The 14659-nt window shown below is 38.0% G+C and overlaps 1 protein-coding gene across 3 annotated transcripts in view; it reads left to right on the top strand.

The window, feature by feature from the left end:
- LOC124959450 (suppression of tumorigenicity 18 protein) overlaps positions 1–14659 on the top strand; it is a 106589-nt gene that overhangs the window by 53507 nt on the left and 38423 nt on the right. For 2 of the 3 annotated variants that reach the window (XM_047517909.1, XM_047517912.1), the window contains 5 exons: positions 3088–3222; positions 5000–5090; positions 6087–6191; positions 8166–8359; positions 10597–10808. In XM_047517909.1, coding sequence (XP_047373865.1) covers positions 3088–3222; positions 5000–5090; positions 6087–6191; positions 8166–8359; positions 10597–10808 — 737 coding nt within the window. The remainder of the gene's footprint in view (positions 1–3087; positions 3223–4999; positions 5091–6086; positions 6192–8165; positions 8360–10596; positions 10809–14659) is intronic. The other variant, XM_047517911.1, reaches the window with a different exon arrangement.

Below are 14659 nucleotides of genomic sequence, written 5' to 3' on the forward strand. Positions count from 1 at the left end.
TACAAACATCCTACAAGGATTGGATTAGAGACAGAATACTAATGACCAATGTGTGGTTCAGGACAAGGCATTGTACTTAACTCTGTACACTCCCACTAATATGCAGTTTTTTAAATTTGCCTGTTTTCTTTTAATGAACTACAAATCTGACATTAATTCTAATTTTTCTAAATCTATAATTTCTAATACACCACGTTTCATTGATTCTAAGAGATATAGTTTCCCCATTCTAATGACTCAAATCAGAAAGGTACATAGTAGTGTCTTAATTGCATACAAAGTGATGTTTCATCTTAAAATTGATATCTTACAACCAATGAAATCCAATATTTGTAGAAACCTTTTGAGCCACGGCTTAAAATTCTCAGTGATCCTCTGGTTATTTTTATAAAGCTTTTTAATCTTTTCATTTTGTTTTCAAAAACTAACAAAGCAATAGAATCTGTACTTTTAAATGGTGGGTTACTTGAAGACGTGACTTCAGGAGTCAATAGGATGTCCTGTGGCATAGGGCATGATCCTGCTCTAGGGTTGTTAAGCCTCTGCAAGATCAGGACCAGGTTCATATGAAATAGGGAGAAAAAAAAAAAGTGAAACCCATATTGCAGGGGAACTATAGGCTTAGATAAGCATGCCCATTAGTATAAATTAAGTATTCACATTTCTATTCCTTGTTCCTGGTGGGGAAGCACAAGAGGGATTTTTCTTCTCTGCCATGCACTCCATATTAAGCGAACATCCATACCAACTGATAACCATCTTCTTCAAGCAATTTCTGACTTTGCATACACCTTGGACATACAACTCTACCATTAAGAACACTAGAACTTAAAAATATCATTTTACCCAAGCCTTCAGATGAGTCAGCAATTCTGTAATAAATTTCAGCATACTAGGCTACTAAACATTTAGAGACCATAGGAGTCAGTGTTAAGTAGAGTCACCAAGTAATTTATTGCCCAGCTTATGATGCTTTTTTGAGAAAGGGGGAGGCAATAGGAACGAATATGCAAGTCTATCGGTTATGAAGACAGTCCCAGGAAAACTAGGATCTAACATCACCCTCATTGTGCAACACCGCACAGAAAATTTAAAAAGAACCAGCCTTGAGAGTTGCCCCGAGCTCGTGCTCTGGCTTCTTATCATGCAAACAGGTTCTGCCCTCCAGAGCATTTCATCTGCATCTTTGTTTTGCCCAGCCAAGGAAAGACTTGAAGACAAAGGTGCATGGTGGACTGTCAGTGGCCCCATCTGGGCAGGTGCCAGCCTGTGTTATCTCCAACACCCTCTCTGGCTTCCCACAGACAAGCAGCGTGGCAAGGAAGGGAAGTGCTCAGCGCCAAACCTTTCAATGCGGTTTAGAAATGTGGCCTCGCCTGGAGGAGATCCAAGAGAGGAAGGGCATCAAAATACACATTGTTGCTCTTCTGCTCCCCGTGAGCAGCACTCTGTCGTGGTGTCAGCCCCTCTTGGTTTACTTTAATCAAACTTCAAGGATTTTGACTAGTGGTCTACAGATTTTACATACCTAAATGAACTTGAAATTTGGCACCAAATTTGGATTAAATAAAAACAGACATGAACATCACAAACTCTTCATATGCCTTTTTTATCCATTATAAAATACAAAGACGGTAGTCTCAACATCAGTCGTTGTTTGTGAATCCTGTCTCTGGTTAATATAAATATCTGCTACTGTGTGCATCCCTGTCTTTGGCTGTTCACTGCTCATTTACAACTCAGGCTTTCTGTTTCCTGACCCTTCCTCCATTGGTAGTTCCGGCTACAACTTGCAGGATCCTTGCTCCTCCCCCTTTCACTGAAACCATGCCCCCATATAATTGCATTACATACAACCTGCTGTGTCCCATCTGCCCAGGACTGATTGTAATCCAACAACTGGGGTGACATGGTATCACAGAGGCTTGCCTACTCACAATAGTCTCCCCAGATATGTTGTTCGCATCCTGCAACAATGGCTTGTTCTGGGTGCCCCACTTGGAACTGGAGCATGTGAGGGATCCACATCTTGCATGCATTAGCTCTGACTGCTTCACTATTCCTGTTTTTTAACTCATTTATGTTAAGTATTTATATAACCTTTTATCTAGTCTTTAGCACTATCAGTGCCAGAAAAATTAGAAAACTTCTGAGCTTAACTTTGTTCCTCTTGTCCCATGACAACCTGACAAAATGTGTTATAAGGTGGCCATTTCCATGCCTGGCTTCACCTGAGAACCACACCATACCTGACTTCACAGCAGCTCTCTCCAGTACACCAGGGAGGCAGCTTCTACCCTCTATATCTCCGTTTTCTTAAAGTCCCCAGCAAGACCATTACCTTTCCAAGTCTTCTCTTTGCCTCAATTTTCAGTTCCAGCAGTCAGTAAAATCAATAGCTTTTCACCATATGTGACCATGCATGGGGCCTAAGTAGCAGCCATTGGGGTTTGGGAATCTCACAACTTTGTAGTACTTGGTTAGGCAGGACACAAGTCTTATCCTGACTCTTACCAGTTGCTCTACAGGAAACTACCTCTGCTTATGCATGAGCTACTGGTTGACCCTCAACCCCAGGGCCACCTGCTGCTAGGGACTCATAGGGACAAGGCCAGGGAGGCCTTTCTCAGAATGTTAGTTTATTTTGTAATTTCGAATCTGGCTTTTTCCAGACTCTTTCAATAGGAGATGGTTTGGGATTAAATAAATTCTTTCTTCTTTCTCACTTTTCTTTCTCTTTCTCTTTTTTTTCCCCCCTCTTTTCAGAAGCCTGTTCACCCTCTGCCATAGGGGTGATTTTTCATAAAGAGGCTTTAACTAAAACACGTGACATGACAACTTAAGACCATCTTTGTATTTTAACAGCCCCTTGCCCTGTGTCAGCCTTTGTGGAGAAAACCAAGAAAATTGAAAACATGTTTTACATTTCCACAGGTCTTAGTTGAGGGTCTTATTCAAGGCAATGTGAAAAGAATGTTTATGATGGTAAAACTGAATAAAGTGAGAATGCCACCTTGCAAGGCCACTATTGAATAGGAAAAGAAACAAGAATAACCAAATGAATTTCTCAATTTAATTTCTCTGTAGATTCACCGAGGCCTGAAAAGAGGGAGACCAAGTGCCCCATTCCTGGGTGTGATGGTACAGGACATGTGACTGGGCTCTATCCCCACCACCGCAGCCTTTCAGGGTGCCCCCACAAAGTGCGGGTTCCCCTGGAAAGTGAGTACTGCCTATTCCTAAAGATGTAGGTACTTTCTTATAAGTGCCAGAACATCACAGTATGCGTTGCTTTCTCTTAAAATTTGGAATTACAAATGGAAACAAAGTTTTCTCTGTGTCAAGCAATTTCCATCTAACTGTATGTTTTAAAATAGAGTGTATTAGTAGAAAATCTGAGGGACAATAAGGCCAACAGATAAAGAGAAAATTGCCATTGAAAAGATAGTTTGTTACCCGTACTTCCTAAGATGAGAGGGGTCTCATCATGCCACTGAGGTCACATGGGGAATCCCCAGGGAGAGTCAGGAGACCGGGGCAAGAGGAACTTCAGACCGGAAGCCTTTAGCTTCTATATAAAGGAGCATACAGGGAAGGGTGAGCAGGATAAGGGTTGCTGGTTCCTCTAGCTCTGGAGTATAAGGTTTGTCCCTAGTTCTCTGGTCCATGACCTGGGCTAATTAGGGAAGGAGGACAGTGACCCAGAATATTAGAACCAAATAAGTCCCTTGGAGTGTGGGTTCCAAAGTGGCTGGATGGCACTTTAAGAGTGTTCTCAGCTGGTCAGTTGTATGCCTTCTTTAGGAGTTGGCTAACTCTGGGAAGAGCAGTTCCACCTGGGTCAGCAAGTCCCAGGTTTTAAAGCATCAGAATACAGAAAATAAGCCGTACTGCCCTGTGTAATTTCACAGTTCTTTCTCAGTCTGAGGCATGGCCTCCAGTATGTCCAGGATCAATCTTAGCCTCAGCACATCACAGGGCAGTCTCCAGCATCCTTCTAGCCTCCATTCACTGTGAGAACATGTGCTCTGTAGTGTCAGCTTAGGACATCCTATCACAACTGAGAGTCCTGAACAGGGCAACCCTTAATGCATCATTCCATCACTGTCCTGCTGTGAACTGGGTCTCTGCAGGTGAAGAAAGGACTGCCACCTTCCAAGATGTAACACTGTTTGAATCTCTTTGAGACACTTCTTGGGTTATACAAACTGGAAGGTAGGGGCACCTTAGCATCACCTTCCTTGATACCAAGAGTGAGCAAGTCACTAATCTAGCCAAATTAGGCCTATGCCACTGAGTTAGCAATTCCTTAGACTGCTTCTCTGATGGTTTACTCAGCCATACTCTTCTCCCTCCTGCCATCCCTGGGTCTAGGGGTTGAACCCAGGGATATTCTATTACTGAGCTGCATCCCCAGCCCTTTTATTATTAATTTCTTCATGTTGAGACAGGGTCTTGCTAAATTCTCAGGGCTGGCCTCAAACTTATGTTCTTCCTGCCTTAGATAGGCAAGTGCCACTCAGCCATTCTCCTGCAAATATCACATGGCAGTGGATGGTGGTTGGAGAAAGAATCAAAATAGCATCACTTAAGAACTAGAAAAGTTCACAGGCAGAACTTCAAATTGGGGAAAAGGTGAAAAGAGCTATTTGGCAAATATTGTTCTCCAAACGCTCCTCCAGGGGAAAGCACTTGAATGGGGAAGAAAGATGATAAACTTTTCAATTTAAATTAAATATGAACAGAATAGAGTTGTTTAAGTCTACAGTTAAATATAACTTGGAGTTTAGAGCAATTAAAACATGATAAATCTTGCTAGATTTAATTTCTAAAGTTCTGGTGTGCTTTTTTTTTTCTTCAACTAAGTATGTCTGGGGAGGAAGCTTAGTGGATTATGCAACTGAAGTCATTTAATTGCAAAATTAAGAAATGAACTGTTGCTTTTTTTATATATTTGTGGTAAATTATTCTTCTCTTTAATATGCTCTTTTGTGATTAGTTCTTGCCATGCATGAAAATGTGCTCAAGTGTCCCACCCCTGGATGCACAGGAAGGGGTCATGTGAACAGTAATCGCAACACTCACAGGAGGTAATTCTGATGATTTGCTAATCATTTTACATTTTAAAAAATTGAAGCTTTCCACCAATCAAATTATGGGCTATGTGTTATGAAAATCACTGCATCACTATCAAATGTTACCACTGAAATAAATAAGAAATATTCTCAACTTTTGCAGACTCAAAAAGAAAGAAAAATCACCTCATTATTTCCTTTCCTAGAAATTTTTATATTAGCAGTCAATTTCAAAATGAAAAACTATTATATTTGAAGATGCTGGGGTTATATGTTCATATAATCAGATATGTAGAACATATTCTCTTCTGTTCTGGAAGCCCACCATTATAATGTTGATACCAAAAAGAGTCACTTATCTTAGGTCCCACTCTCTAGACATTAAGAAAGTATCTAAAGGGCTTCCATATACAGTGGTTAGATTGTTAGCTAGGCAGGGAGGTGACATCCTTCCATTGAGATTGGAACTAAAATAATGCATTTATGTGCATTTATATACAAATGCATTATGTGTGTGTCTTTGTACGTAAAAATGCTGATTGTTTTTTGTGTGCATTTTATATTATGTGTAGACTCTGGTTATGAGGTACTCTTTGACTTATAAGCACATGGCCAAGAAAACTTCAATTTAAACTATAAGATTCAGACCCTCAAATTATGCTGAAGAGTTACCATGCTAACATCTATAGTTGGATCCATTGCATTTGGAATGAGCACATACTACTTAAAATATTAATAGTTTCAGAATCATTTAGTTATTTCTCCTTCATATAATATTTCGATTTTTAAAATGAGTTTGTTGCCTTGTACCTCTGAGGTGGGGCTGGGGGACAAGTGTTGACAATGTAGTTTGCAAAACCCTTTGGGATCTTTTCATATGAGAATAGTGCTAAGTGAACTATTAATATGACTTAACATTTAGTGTGTGCCAAGTATGCTGCGAGGCACATGCCAAAGCAAATCATTTTATCATTTTAACTCACATCCTCCCGCTTTTCTTTTTTGAAACAGTCTTTCAGGTTGTCCAATTGCTGCAGCTGAAAAATTGGCAATGTCCCAGGATAAAAATCAGCTTGATTCTTCCCAAACTGGGCCATGTCCTGACCAGGCACACAGGTAGGAGCTCCCAGGAAGTTCCTGATGTTCTGTTCATGCCAGGATCCAGTTCAACAGGACCTCATGTCCCTTATGTGTCACTTCATTGTGGCCTGACCCTCATTTTCAGCCATCAATGGACCTTGTGGGCAGCTCATTGGCAAGGCTAGTCTAGAGAATGATACTATGTCTTAAGTGAGCTAAGAGATCCTCCAGAAATTTAACTTGACATTGGTCTATTTGCAAAGATAACACAATATGGATGAGTCTAAAAGGAATACAGCATTCAATAACATGCATTAATCAAAATTCTGATTCACTAATGTAACACATCCCTCAACTCAGGTGAGCTTCCCTTTGTGATTGACTTTACCTTTTCTGCCTGGAGAAAATAACATCAGAAACTTCTCATACCCACTCAAAATATGTGATATTATAAATTTTTATCCTTGAGCTCCACATATACATATAGATTTTTAAAGCAAAGTTTTATTCCATGATGGATAACTATTAATAACTCCCATTGGTCTTATAGCTCCCAGATTCTTCATGGTATCTATTAGTTTGGAAGATCTTATACCTAAATAATAAAATATGTATGCTGAAGCTTAATGTGACAGTGTATATCTATTTTACAAAAGTCATACATGTAGAAAAAGTGATTTCAGGATTAAGAAAGATGATAACTGTAGTTAATGAGGCACTGAACTGTCAAAACAGCTCTTAAGCATTTCAATATTTTCAGGACATAGCTTCCTTTAATATTTTGTTTCTGTAGATTTAAGTTAAAGAGTCAAAATTGGCATTCAGATTACATGAAAAAAACACAAATGTCAAGTGAAGATCATTAATTACTGATTAAGTAGCAGTTAGAAATCTTAAAATGGGATTCTAGGTTAGTATTACTGTATTCTCAGTTTTCCCTAAGTAGATTATTTATCAAATATAGAAATAACATGAAGTTTCTCTTTGCTTTTTCATGAAGGATTGATGTTTTAGATTAGAACATTTATGCAACTTTAGGGCTATAAACCGAATTACATATATAATAATAAAATCCACTAATCCTGCAATATTTTTATGTAGTAGCTAAAATTTCCTTTATCTAATCCAAAAACCGTCATTGAAACTTCGACATTCTGGGAACATTTTGTTTAAAAAAAGGAAAAATATTTTTCATATTGCTAGATTCTGAAAGATGTATTTGTTTAGGTTCTCTTACCATTAGAACATTTATATTTTCTTTGGCTAGAACTGTACTTCACAAATATGATGCCGTTATCTAATCCAAATTCACTAATTCTACAGGAATATTTAACTCACATTTAGCTTGGAGTGGAATAATTATATTGAAAAATGGGCTAGGTATTATAATATAGTAATTTTGATTATTATTGAAATGATATCAGTTTAATAGATAAATTATTGAAATACTATTTTAAAGTATTACATAAATCAGCAAAATCATTCAGACTAAAGGTAAGAAAAGCCTCATAATTTGAAACTCACAATTTGGAAATCAAGTCTTTTGGTGTCTGCACTATCCCAGTAGGCATCAGGCATGATCATGACTATTCATTGCTAATAATTAACAATTTTAATAAGCAAAATGTGCATACCTTCTCAGTGCCTTAACTCATATTTTAGTTGCATGATCCCATGTCACTTTTCTCTGTAGAACTTAAAGTGCTGACAAATATGCTCCTCATGGCATCTTCATGAGGTAAATGGAGAGTGCATGGTCTTAATTTTGCCAATGGAAGACCGGGACACTGAATACTCAATAGAAATCACAACGGGGCAGAGTCCAAAGCATCCCTCTCTCTTATTCAGTGTCCAGAGTACTCTGCCCTCTTGTGTTGTGACCACTTCTCGTTATTGTGTAATGTCTCTATGGGTACCTATAGGCATTGACACTTCTTTCTTGGAAATTCTGACACTCATACACTCATGATGATTTCATTGTTATTTTGAACTACTTCCCCCTCTCTCCAGGACAAGTTTGGTGAAGCAAATTGAGTTCAATTTCCGATCACAAGCCATCACTTCTCCCAGAGCCACAGTATCAAAAGAACAAGAGAAGTTTGGAAAAGTACCATTTGATTATGCCAGTTTTGACGCCCAAGTCTTTGGTAAACGCCCCCTTGTACAAACAGGGCAAGGACGAAAAACTCCACCATTTCCTGAATGTAAGCTTCAAATTTAAATTCTCACATTTATTCCCCCCACATGCATCTTGTGTGTGTGTTGAGCAGGGCTGCTCAAGTAAAAAATATATATAATGTGCAGCAAAATAAAATAAATTGATCAGTGTTACTGATTTTATGCTGAAGTTACACTGAATGTGGCGAATAGTTAATGAATTACTTATTCCACAATTATTCAGCCATTGTTGCATCCAAATACAGTGATTCTAAACAAACATTTAATTCACATTTAGCTAGGATTAGGATTAATATATTGAAAAATGCAATGGCTATTGTAATACATTATTTTTATTCATGTCAAAATGATGGAAATCTAACAGATAAAATATTGAAATGTTATTCAAAATATGACTTAGGTCAGCAAACATATTCAGACTGAAGAGGGGAGAGGGATAGGTGAAAAGTCTTAAAAGAAATGCAGTTGAGAAATCAAGATTTTTTTATCAGGAAAAAAGTATGTGTGACTATCATGACATGTACTCACAGATTTAAGAATTAATATAAAAACATTTAAAATGAATTAATACTCTTTAGTTCTGCCAGGTCCATATGGAAGACATAACATATAAAACTTGGTGTTTTTACTTACCTGTTTCTTTGGGTTGTTTAGAGTTCCTAAATATTTTAATAAAAGCTGAGAAAAGAAATGTTGGGAACAAACACAGAAAATGATTCCTTCAATAGGTAACTTAACTTCCATTAAGGAAGAAGCCAAATAATTACCCATATGGAATCCTTCAAAGACCATGAATTTGTTACAGCAATAAAAACTCATGAAATCCCTTAGATCTTACACCTAGACTGAGTGCTGAATATTTGCTTCATCATGTCACATTGGTCCACATTTTTAGAGAACAGGTTGCCTAAAACCAACAGGAGGGCTAGAGGTATAGTTTAGAGGTAGAGCACTTGCCTGGCATGTTCAAAGCCCTTTATCTGATCCCAGCACCATAAATAATAAAACCTAGCAGTAGATAAACAGATATGAAAGGACTATACCCATCAGTGAGAAGTACATTTTACTCCAAAAGATATTTTATCTATTCTTGTCAAAAATAGGTCCAAACCAACTTAAATAACCAATGACAACTTGTTAGATTCAGGGAAAACAATGTTATATGAAGACACAATGTTTAATAGCTATCTGTACAGTTTTATAGATATATAATTTTATTAAATATGCACACAATATATACAAACACATATTTAATTCATATAAAGCCATTTAATAAGAACATTCTATATACTCACATAATATGGATATTGATTTTTTTTAAATTGGCAAAGCATTCAAAGACATTTTCATATTCTGTAATCATAGGAATAACATTTGGTAATATTTTAAATTTTGTCTTGTGAAAAATAATCAAATATTTAAAATAAGAAATAATGAAAAATAAATAGGTAAATGCTTTTATATCAGCTCTCATTATATCTTGGGTGTTTCTCCCATAACCTTGAGTAATATTTACAAACACTCCACAGTGAAGAGAAATACGTTTCATTCTATCTCTCAGTAATGCCTTGCTACTCACGACAGTAACATAAAATAGAAACTCAGTCTTGATAAGTAAATTACCTTTCTGTTCACCTTGAGAACATTTCCTCCTTGTCCTTTGCTTATCTCACTCTCCCTGAATATGCAAAATGCCAGCTCCTTAAAGTCTCCACCATCTATTTAGTTTCTTCTATTTGGATGAAGAACACTTTCTACTAGTTCAAATATAGAACAAACCTTTGTGTCAAAAAATAAAAATACAATTACGAATCTAAGTATAAATTGTCATATTGAAAGGATACATTTTTTCTATACTGGAATTATGGGCCCTATAGATACATAATTTTTAGATGTACATGCCTTAAGCTCTCTGTAGTCCCTGATGGGTTTTGCTTATAGGTTTTGAGCTGCATTTTTGCCACAAATGTTGCCAATGCACCTGCCCCATAACATTAGTCATAGAGTTTTTGCCATAAGAAGTGTCAATACAAAAAATATTAAGAGAATAGGCATTCTTTCCCAGCAATCACATCATTTGATCTGTGAACCTCCATGAAAACCCATCTGAATAACCTTCATTTAATATACCAATGGATAATGGTTCATGCGTTAATTTATTCTTCACATATTTTAATGCAAGAAGTTATATCTTTAAAAAACAAATCTATTTAATGACTAAAACCACGTACATGCAATTGCTAATCAAATCTCTCTTCAACAGCAAAGCATTTTTCAAATCCAGTCAAATTTCCTAATCGACTGCCTAGTGCAGGCGCCCACACACAGAGTGTGAGCCGTGCCAGCTCTTATAGCTACGGTCAATGTAGTGAAGACACCCACATAGCAGCAGCTGCTGCTATCCTGAACCTTTCCACCCGCTGCAGGGAAGCCGCAGACATCCTCTCCAACAAACCACAGAGTCTGCATGCCAAGGTAGGCCAGTCCAAGAGCCCGGAGGGTGGGCCACTGACAGAACCGTGAGAATAAACTGCCTTTCATGTTCCTAACCACATTTGCCACCACTCAGCTCCTCCACCCCTGAAGCCATCCCCTCCCTGTCTTAGGAAGAGGAACATTGACAATGGAAAAAGTTGGTGGGTCCAAAGAAGGAAAGTGTGCATCCCTTGGTTGGTGACTCTTCTTGAAAATGGTGTACCACAGTTTGGGGAGAAGTGAGTTATGGAGACAGGTGGGGGAGAATTTGCAGATTTCAAAGCTATTTTTGTTAAGGGGACTTGGTAAAACAAGAAAAGAGGATTGTTATTAAAATAAATCTCGACCATAGAAGCTTTTGCTGCCTGCAAATCAAAGATGATAAGAAATGTCTGATTAAACAGTGACTGGTAAAACATTTGCAAAACTGACCCATGAAATTTTATTATTGCACATGTTACTGTCATATAATATAAGATAGTCTAGATTGCCGATGCATTCTCAGAGGACACTTGGAAACTCCCGGATACATTAATTCAGCAGGGAGGCTTGAGAACTTATAGTGCTCTAATCCAAAAATCAAATATTGTGATCTTTATGAAAACACTGCATTTCTGAAGCCCATGAAATTAATAACATTTTTTCTACAGCCTCTCCTTTCCACACATGAGAAGTACATGCGTATACTCATGGTAACTTAACTAATACATACACAGAGCATTCATGCCTGGCCTTTTGCCAGTGAGGGACTTATTTTGCAAGTGCCCCAATGATCCACAAGAGGAGGTTGTAGGGGCTCAAGTCACTTCCTCCCACTGGAGCCAGTAACTCCTATTTACACAAAGTGCTTCAATTAAAAGAAATTATTTTCCTACCTAGATGGAGGAAGCAGCTGAAATAAAGTGCCCAGGCTTACTTGATAACAGCTTTTACCTTTGCTGTAAGTGGAAGATTCCCTGGGTTAAACTGGAACCCTGAAACCCAGGCAATTAAAGCCTATACCCTTTTTTCCCCTTTAAGAGCAGCCTGTCTCCGGAGTGGTCAGCTGCTCGCCTGTGCTGTGCCAGGCCTTCAGGAGAGCAGGTAGTGCAGTGCCACCGAGCATTTGACAGAAGAATCAGAATTAGCTTCTGGACAAAGCTGAGCCAAGTAAACCCCAGGAAGAGTTGGTGGCCAAAAAGCACTCAAAAACAATTTTTAAACAAATGAGGTTCTTAAACAAAGAAAAGCACATTCTCTAAAAATATGAAGAAAATACCTGACTGTCTGAATTCAAAGGAATCCAGGCCACAAACTATTGCCATAGGCAAATGATTTGGAGGATTTTTAAAATGTAACTTTATTTTTAAATCCACATTCTAAATTTGAGTAAATTTCTTTTTAAAGGTATATTCTAATAGGGATCTGGTTGCAGAAATACTAAAATAGCTTCCTTGCTAGTACTTTATTATTTGATGGTTTAGGCTGTCCTGTGAAAATAAGACTTACCAGTATTACAATTATTAATGTCATTTAACGTACTCAAGCAATGGTTCTAGAATGCATGCTTTCTCTCTGCACATGTAGATGTCTTTATGCTCCTCAGAATTCTGCCTTTCACCTTAAGATTCTCTGTGTTTCATCAAATTGCTCACATCAAACAATGTAACAAAGATGACAAAAATTTAAGGGTGTTTATTTTTTCTTAACAATGTATGTTCTCTCTTAAAAACTCATTTTTGATCAGAAGAGTGACTATTTAATTGGCACAGTTTAAATAATCCATTTCTAAAGTATATTCTTCCACCCTGTGTGCCAAGGCAACTCTGTGGAGTAGATCAGGCTGGTCCAGGGTGACTGGAGCTCCACTGTAGGACTCAGCCTCCTGCTGCCAACTCAGCCTCACCGACAGAGACCAAACCATTGATATGATGCTGAGGATGGAAGAGACAGAAAGTGCAGAAAGATGTTTTAAAGGAGTTGATCAGTCAGGAGCTTTAAAAGTCATTTTCCTATGAAAATTATCTCCTTTGACATAGTGATTGTTAAAATATGGCACCCTGCAATGTCACTGTGGAGAATCCTGCCAACATGTACATTCACATACAACTGTAACAATTTGTAGAATCCTGCCCTTGTTGGACCCTATTTTCTGAATAAAGAAGAATATCTCACCAATTCCTGAAACAACAAAAAATATTACTTCTAGCAAAAGTGAGAAAAAGCCAAGGTAATTAACCTTGAAAAACGACCTCTAAGCAAACAGTGCCCTGTATGGGTCCTTCCTGTTGTCAGTGTTGCACTTTACTCTGAGCCTTCTCCTTAATGCAGGATTGAGTATAAAGAGTCTTCCCCTCCACATTGAATGCTAGCCTGATTCTCCTTCCACTAGATTTGATTTTTTCCTCTATTGCTAGTATGTTTATTTCTGATAGCCCCAGATAAACAGACCTCTTGATCTCTTATTTCTTACTTAGTAGAAATATACAGCTTTTCTTTATATTTCTGTAATGGAGCATTCTTGGTGTATTAGAGAGACATCCTGACAAATGGACCCATAGCTATACTGACCAGAAGGTCTCTAAGTGCTGGACTGCCCTAGTCAAAGGGTAGATCAAGCCACAGACTTTACCTTCAAGGAACTTATAGACAAGCACAATAAAAGAAATTACCCTCTGGGCCTGGGCATATACCTTAGTGGTAGAGCACTTGCCTGGCTTGCACAAGCGTCTGGGTTCAACTCCCAGCACCACCCCCCGAACGTGTCAAAAAAGTGACCTTCTGGCCTTGCATTGTTTTAGATAAAGCATAGAGTTTGAAGAGATGAGGTCAATTATGAGTTTGATCAGAATTTGTATGATGACTGATTTCTTACTTTCCCTTTGTTCCCATTTGTTGCTTAATTTTATGCTATGCACATCTCTCTTCAGTTGCTTAACATACCCAATGAATTAAAGATCAGACTGACACTTATTGGCACAACCTTTTAAAATCAAGTCAAAGACCACTAACTTAAAATTGCCTACCTGCCCACTTGTTGGGGCTAATACAGATTTTTCATGTCATATATGAGCACACAACTGACTCCCAAGTTTGGTGGGAGATCTGAAATGGTAATATGCAAAATCACTACCCTTAAGGAAAATCATGGGAACACAGGTTGTTTTCAGAGGGGCAAGAAAACTTTGAGCTCCTACATAGCCTAAAAATAATGAAAGATGATACAGATAAATTAAAATGCACTTTTCTCAGAAAGTTTCTTAGCCTCATACACTAAGACACTTTGCTTCTCTGTGCCTTCCCAGCACTGAAGAGCACACTTTTCTGTGTACATTGTTGTCCATTCACCCAACTAGCATCCACCAATCTTGGGTGCCCATCATGCTCAACATGGAGGACATCAGTGCTTGTCAATCATTGCTGATCACTGCCCAAACCGAAACCCATTGCATCCTGAAAGTAGAAGATTTTCAAAGGAATTATTTATCTGTTAAAATACCATCTGGCCTGTGCATAATACATTGGCACCACCAAAATTGCCTGCCTGTGTTTTAAGTGATTCTTTAAGGAATCAGGTCACTAGAAAATAAGTAACATTTTCCAGTCTTAGAGGATATCATAAAGGTTAAAGGTAATTTTGTGTGACATATTATCTTTCTTTTGAGTCTAGTGCTTTTGTTGATTCTAAGATGTATATAATATTCCACATTTTAATTTGGAATTAATATGAGTTGTGAAACATAAATGAACCATGGCTCCAAATACCTCCCCTTTGGTCTTGATACTGTGACTCCTGGCAAGAGCAGAGCACCTGGTACTAATGGGCAGTGAGCAAGCATTATAGGTTTACTGAGCACTTTCTTCCAGTGCCC

Source organism: Sciurus carolinensis, chromosome 1, assembly GCF_902686445.1.
Source record: "Sciurus carolinensis chromosome 1, mSciCar1.2, whole genome shotgun sequence".
In the NCBI taxonomy this organism is placed as follows: Eukaryota; Metazoa; Chordata; class Mammalia; order Rodentia; family Sciuridae; genus Sciurus; species Sciurus carolinensis.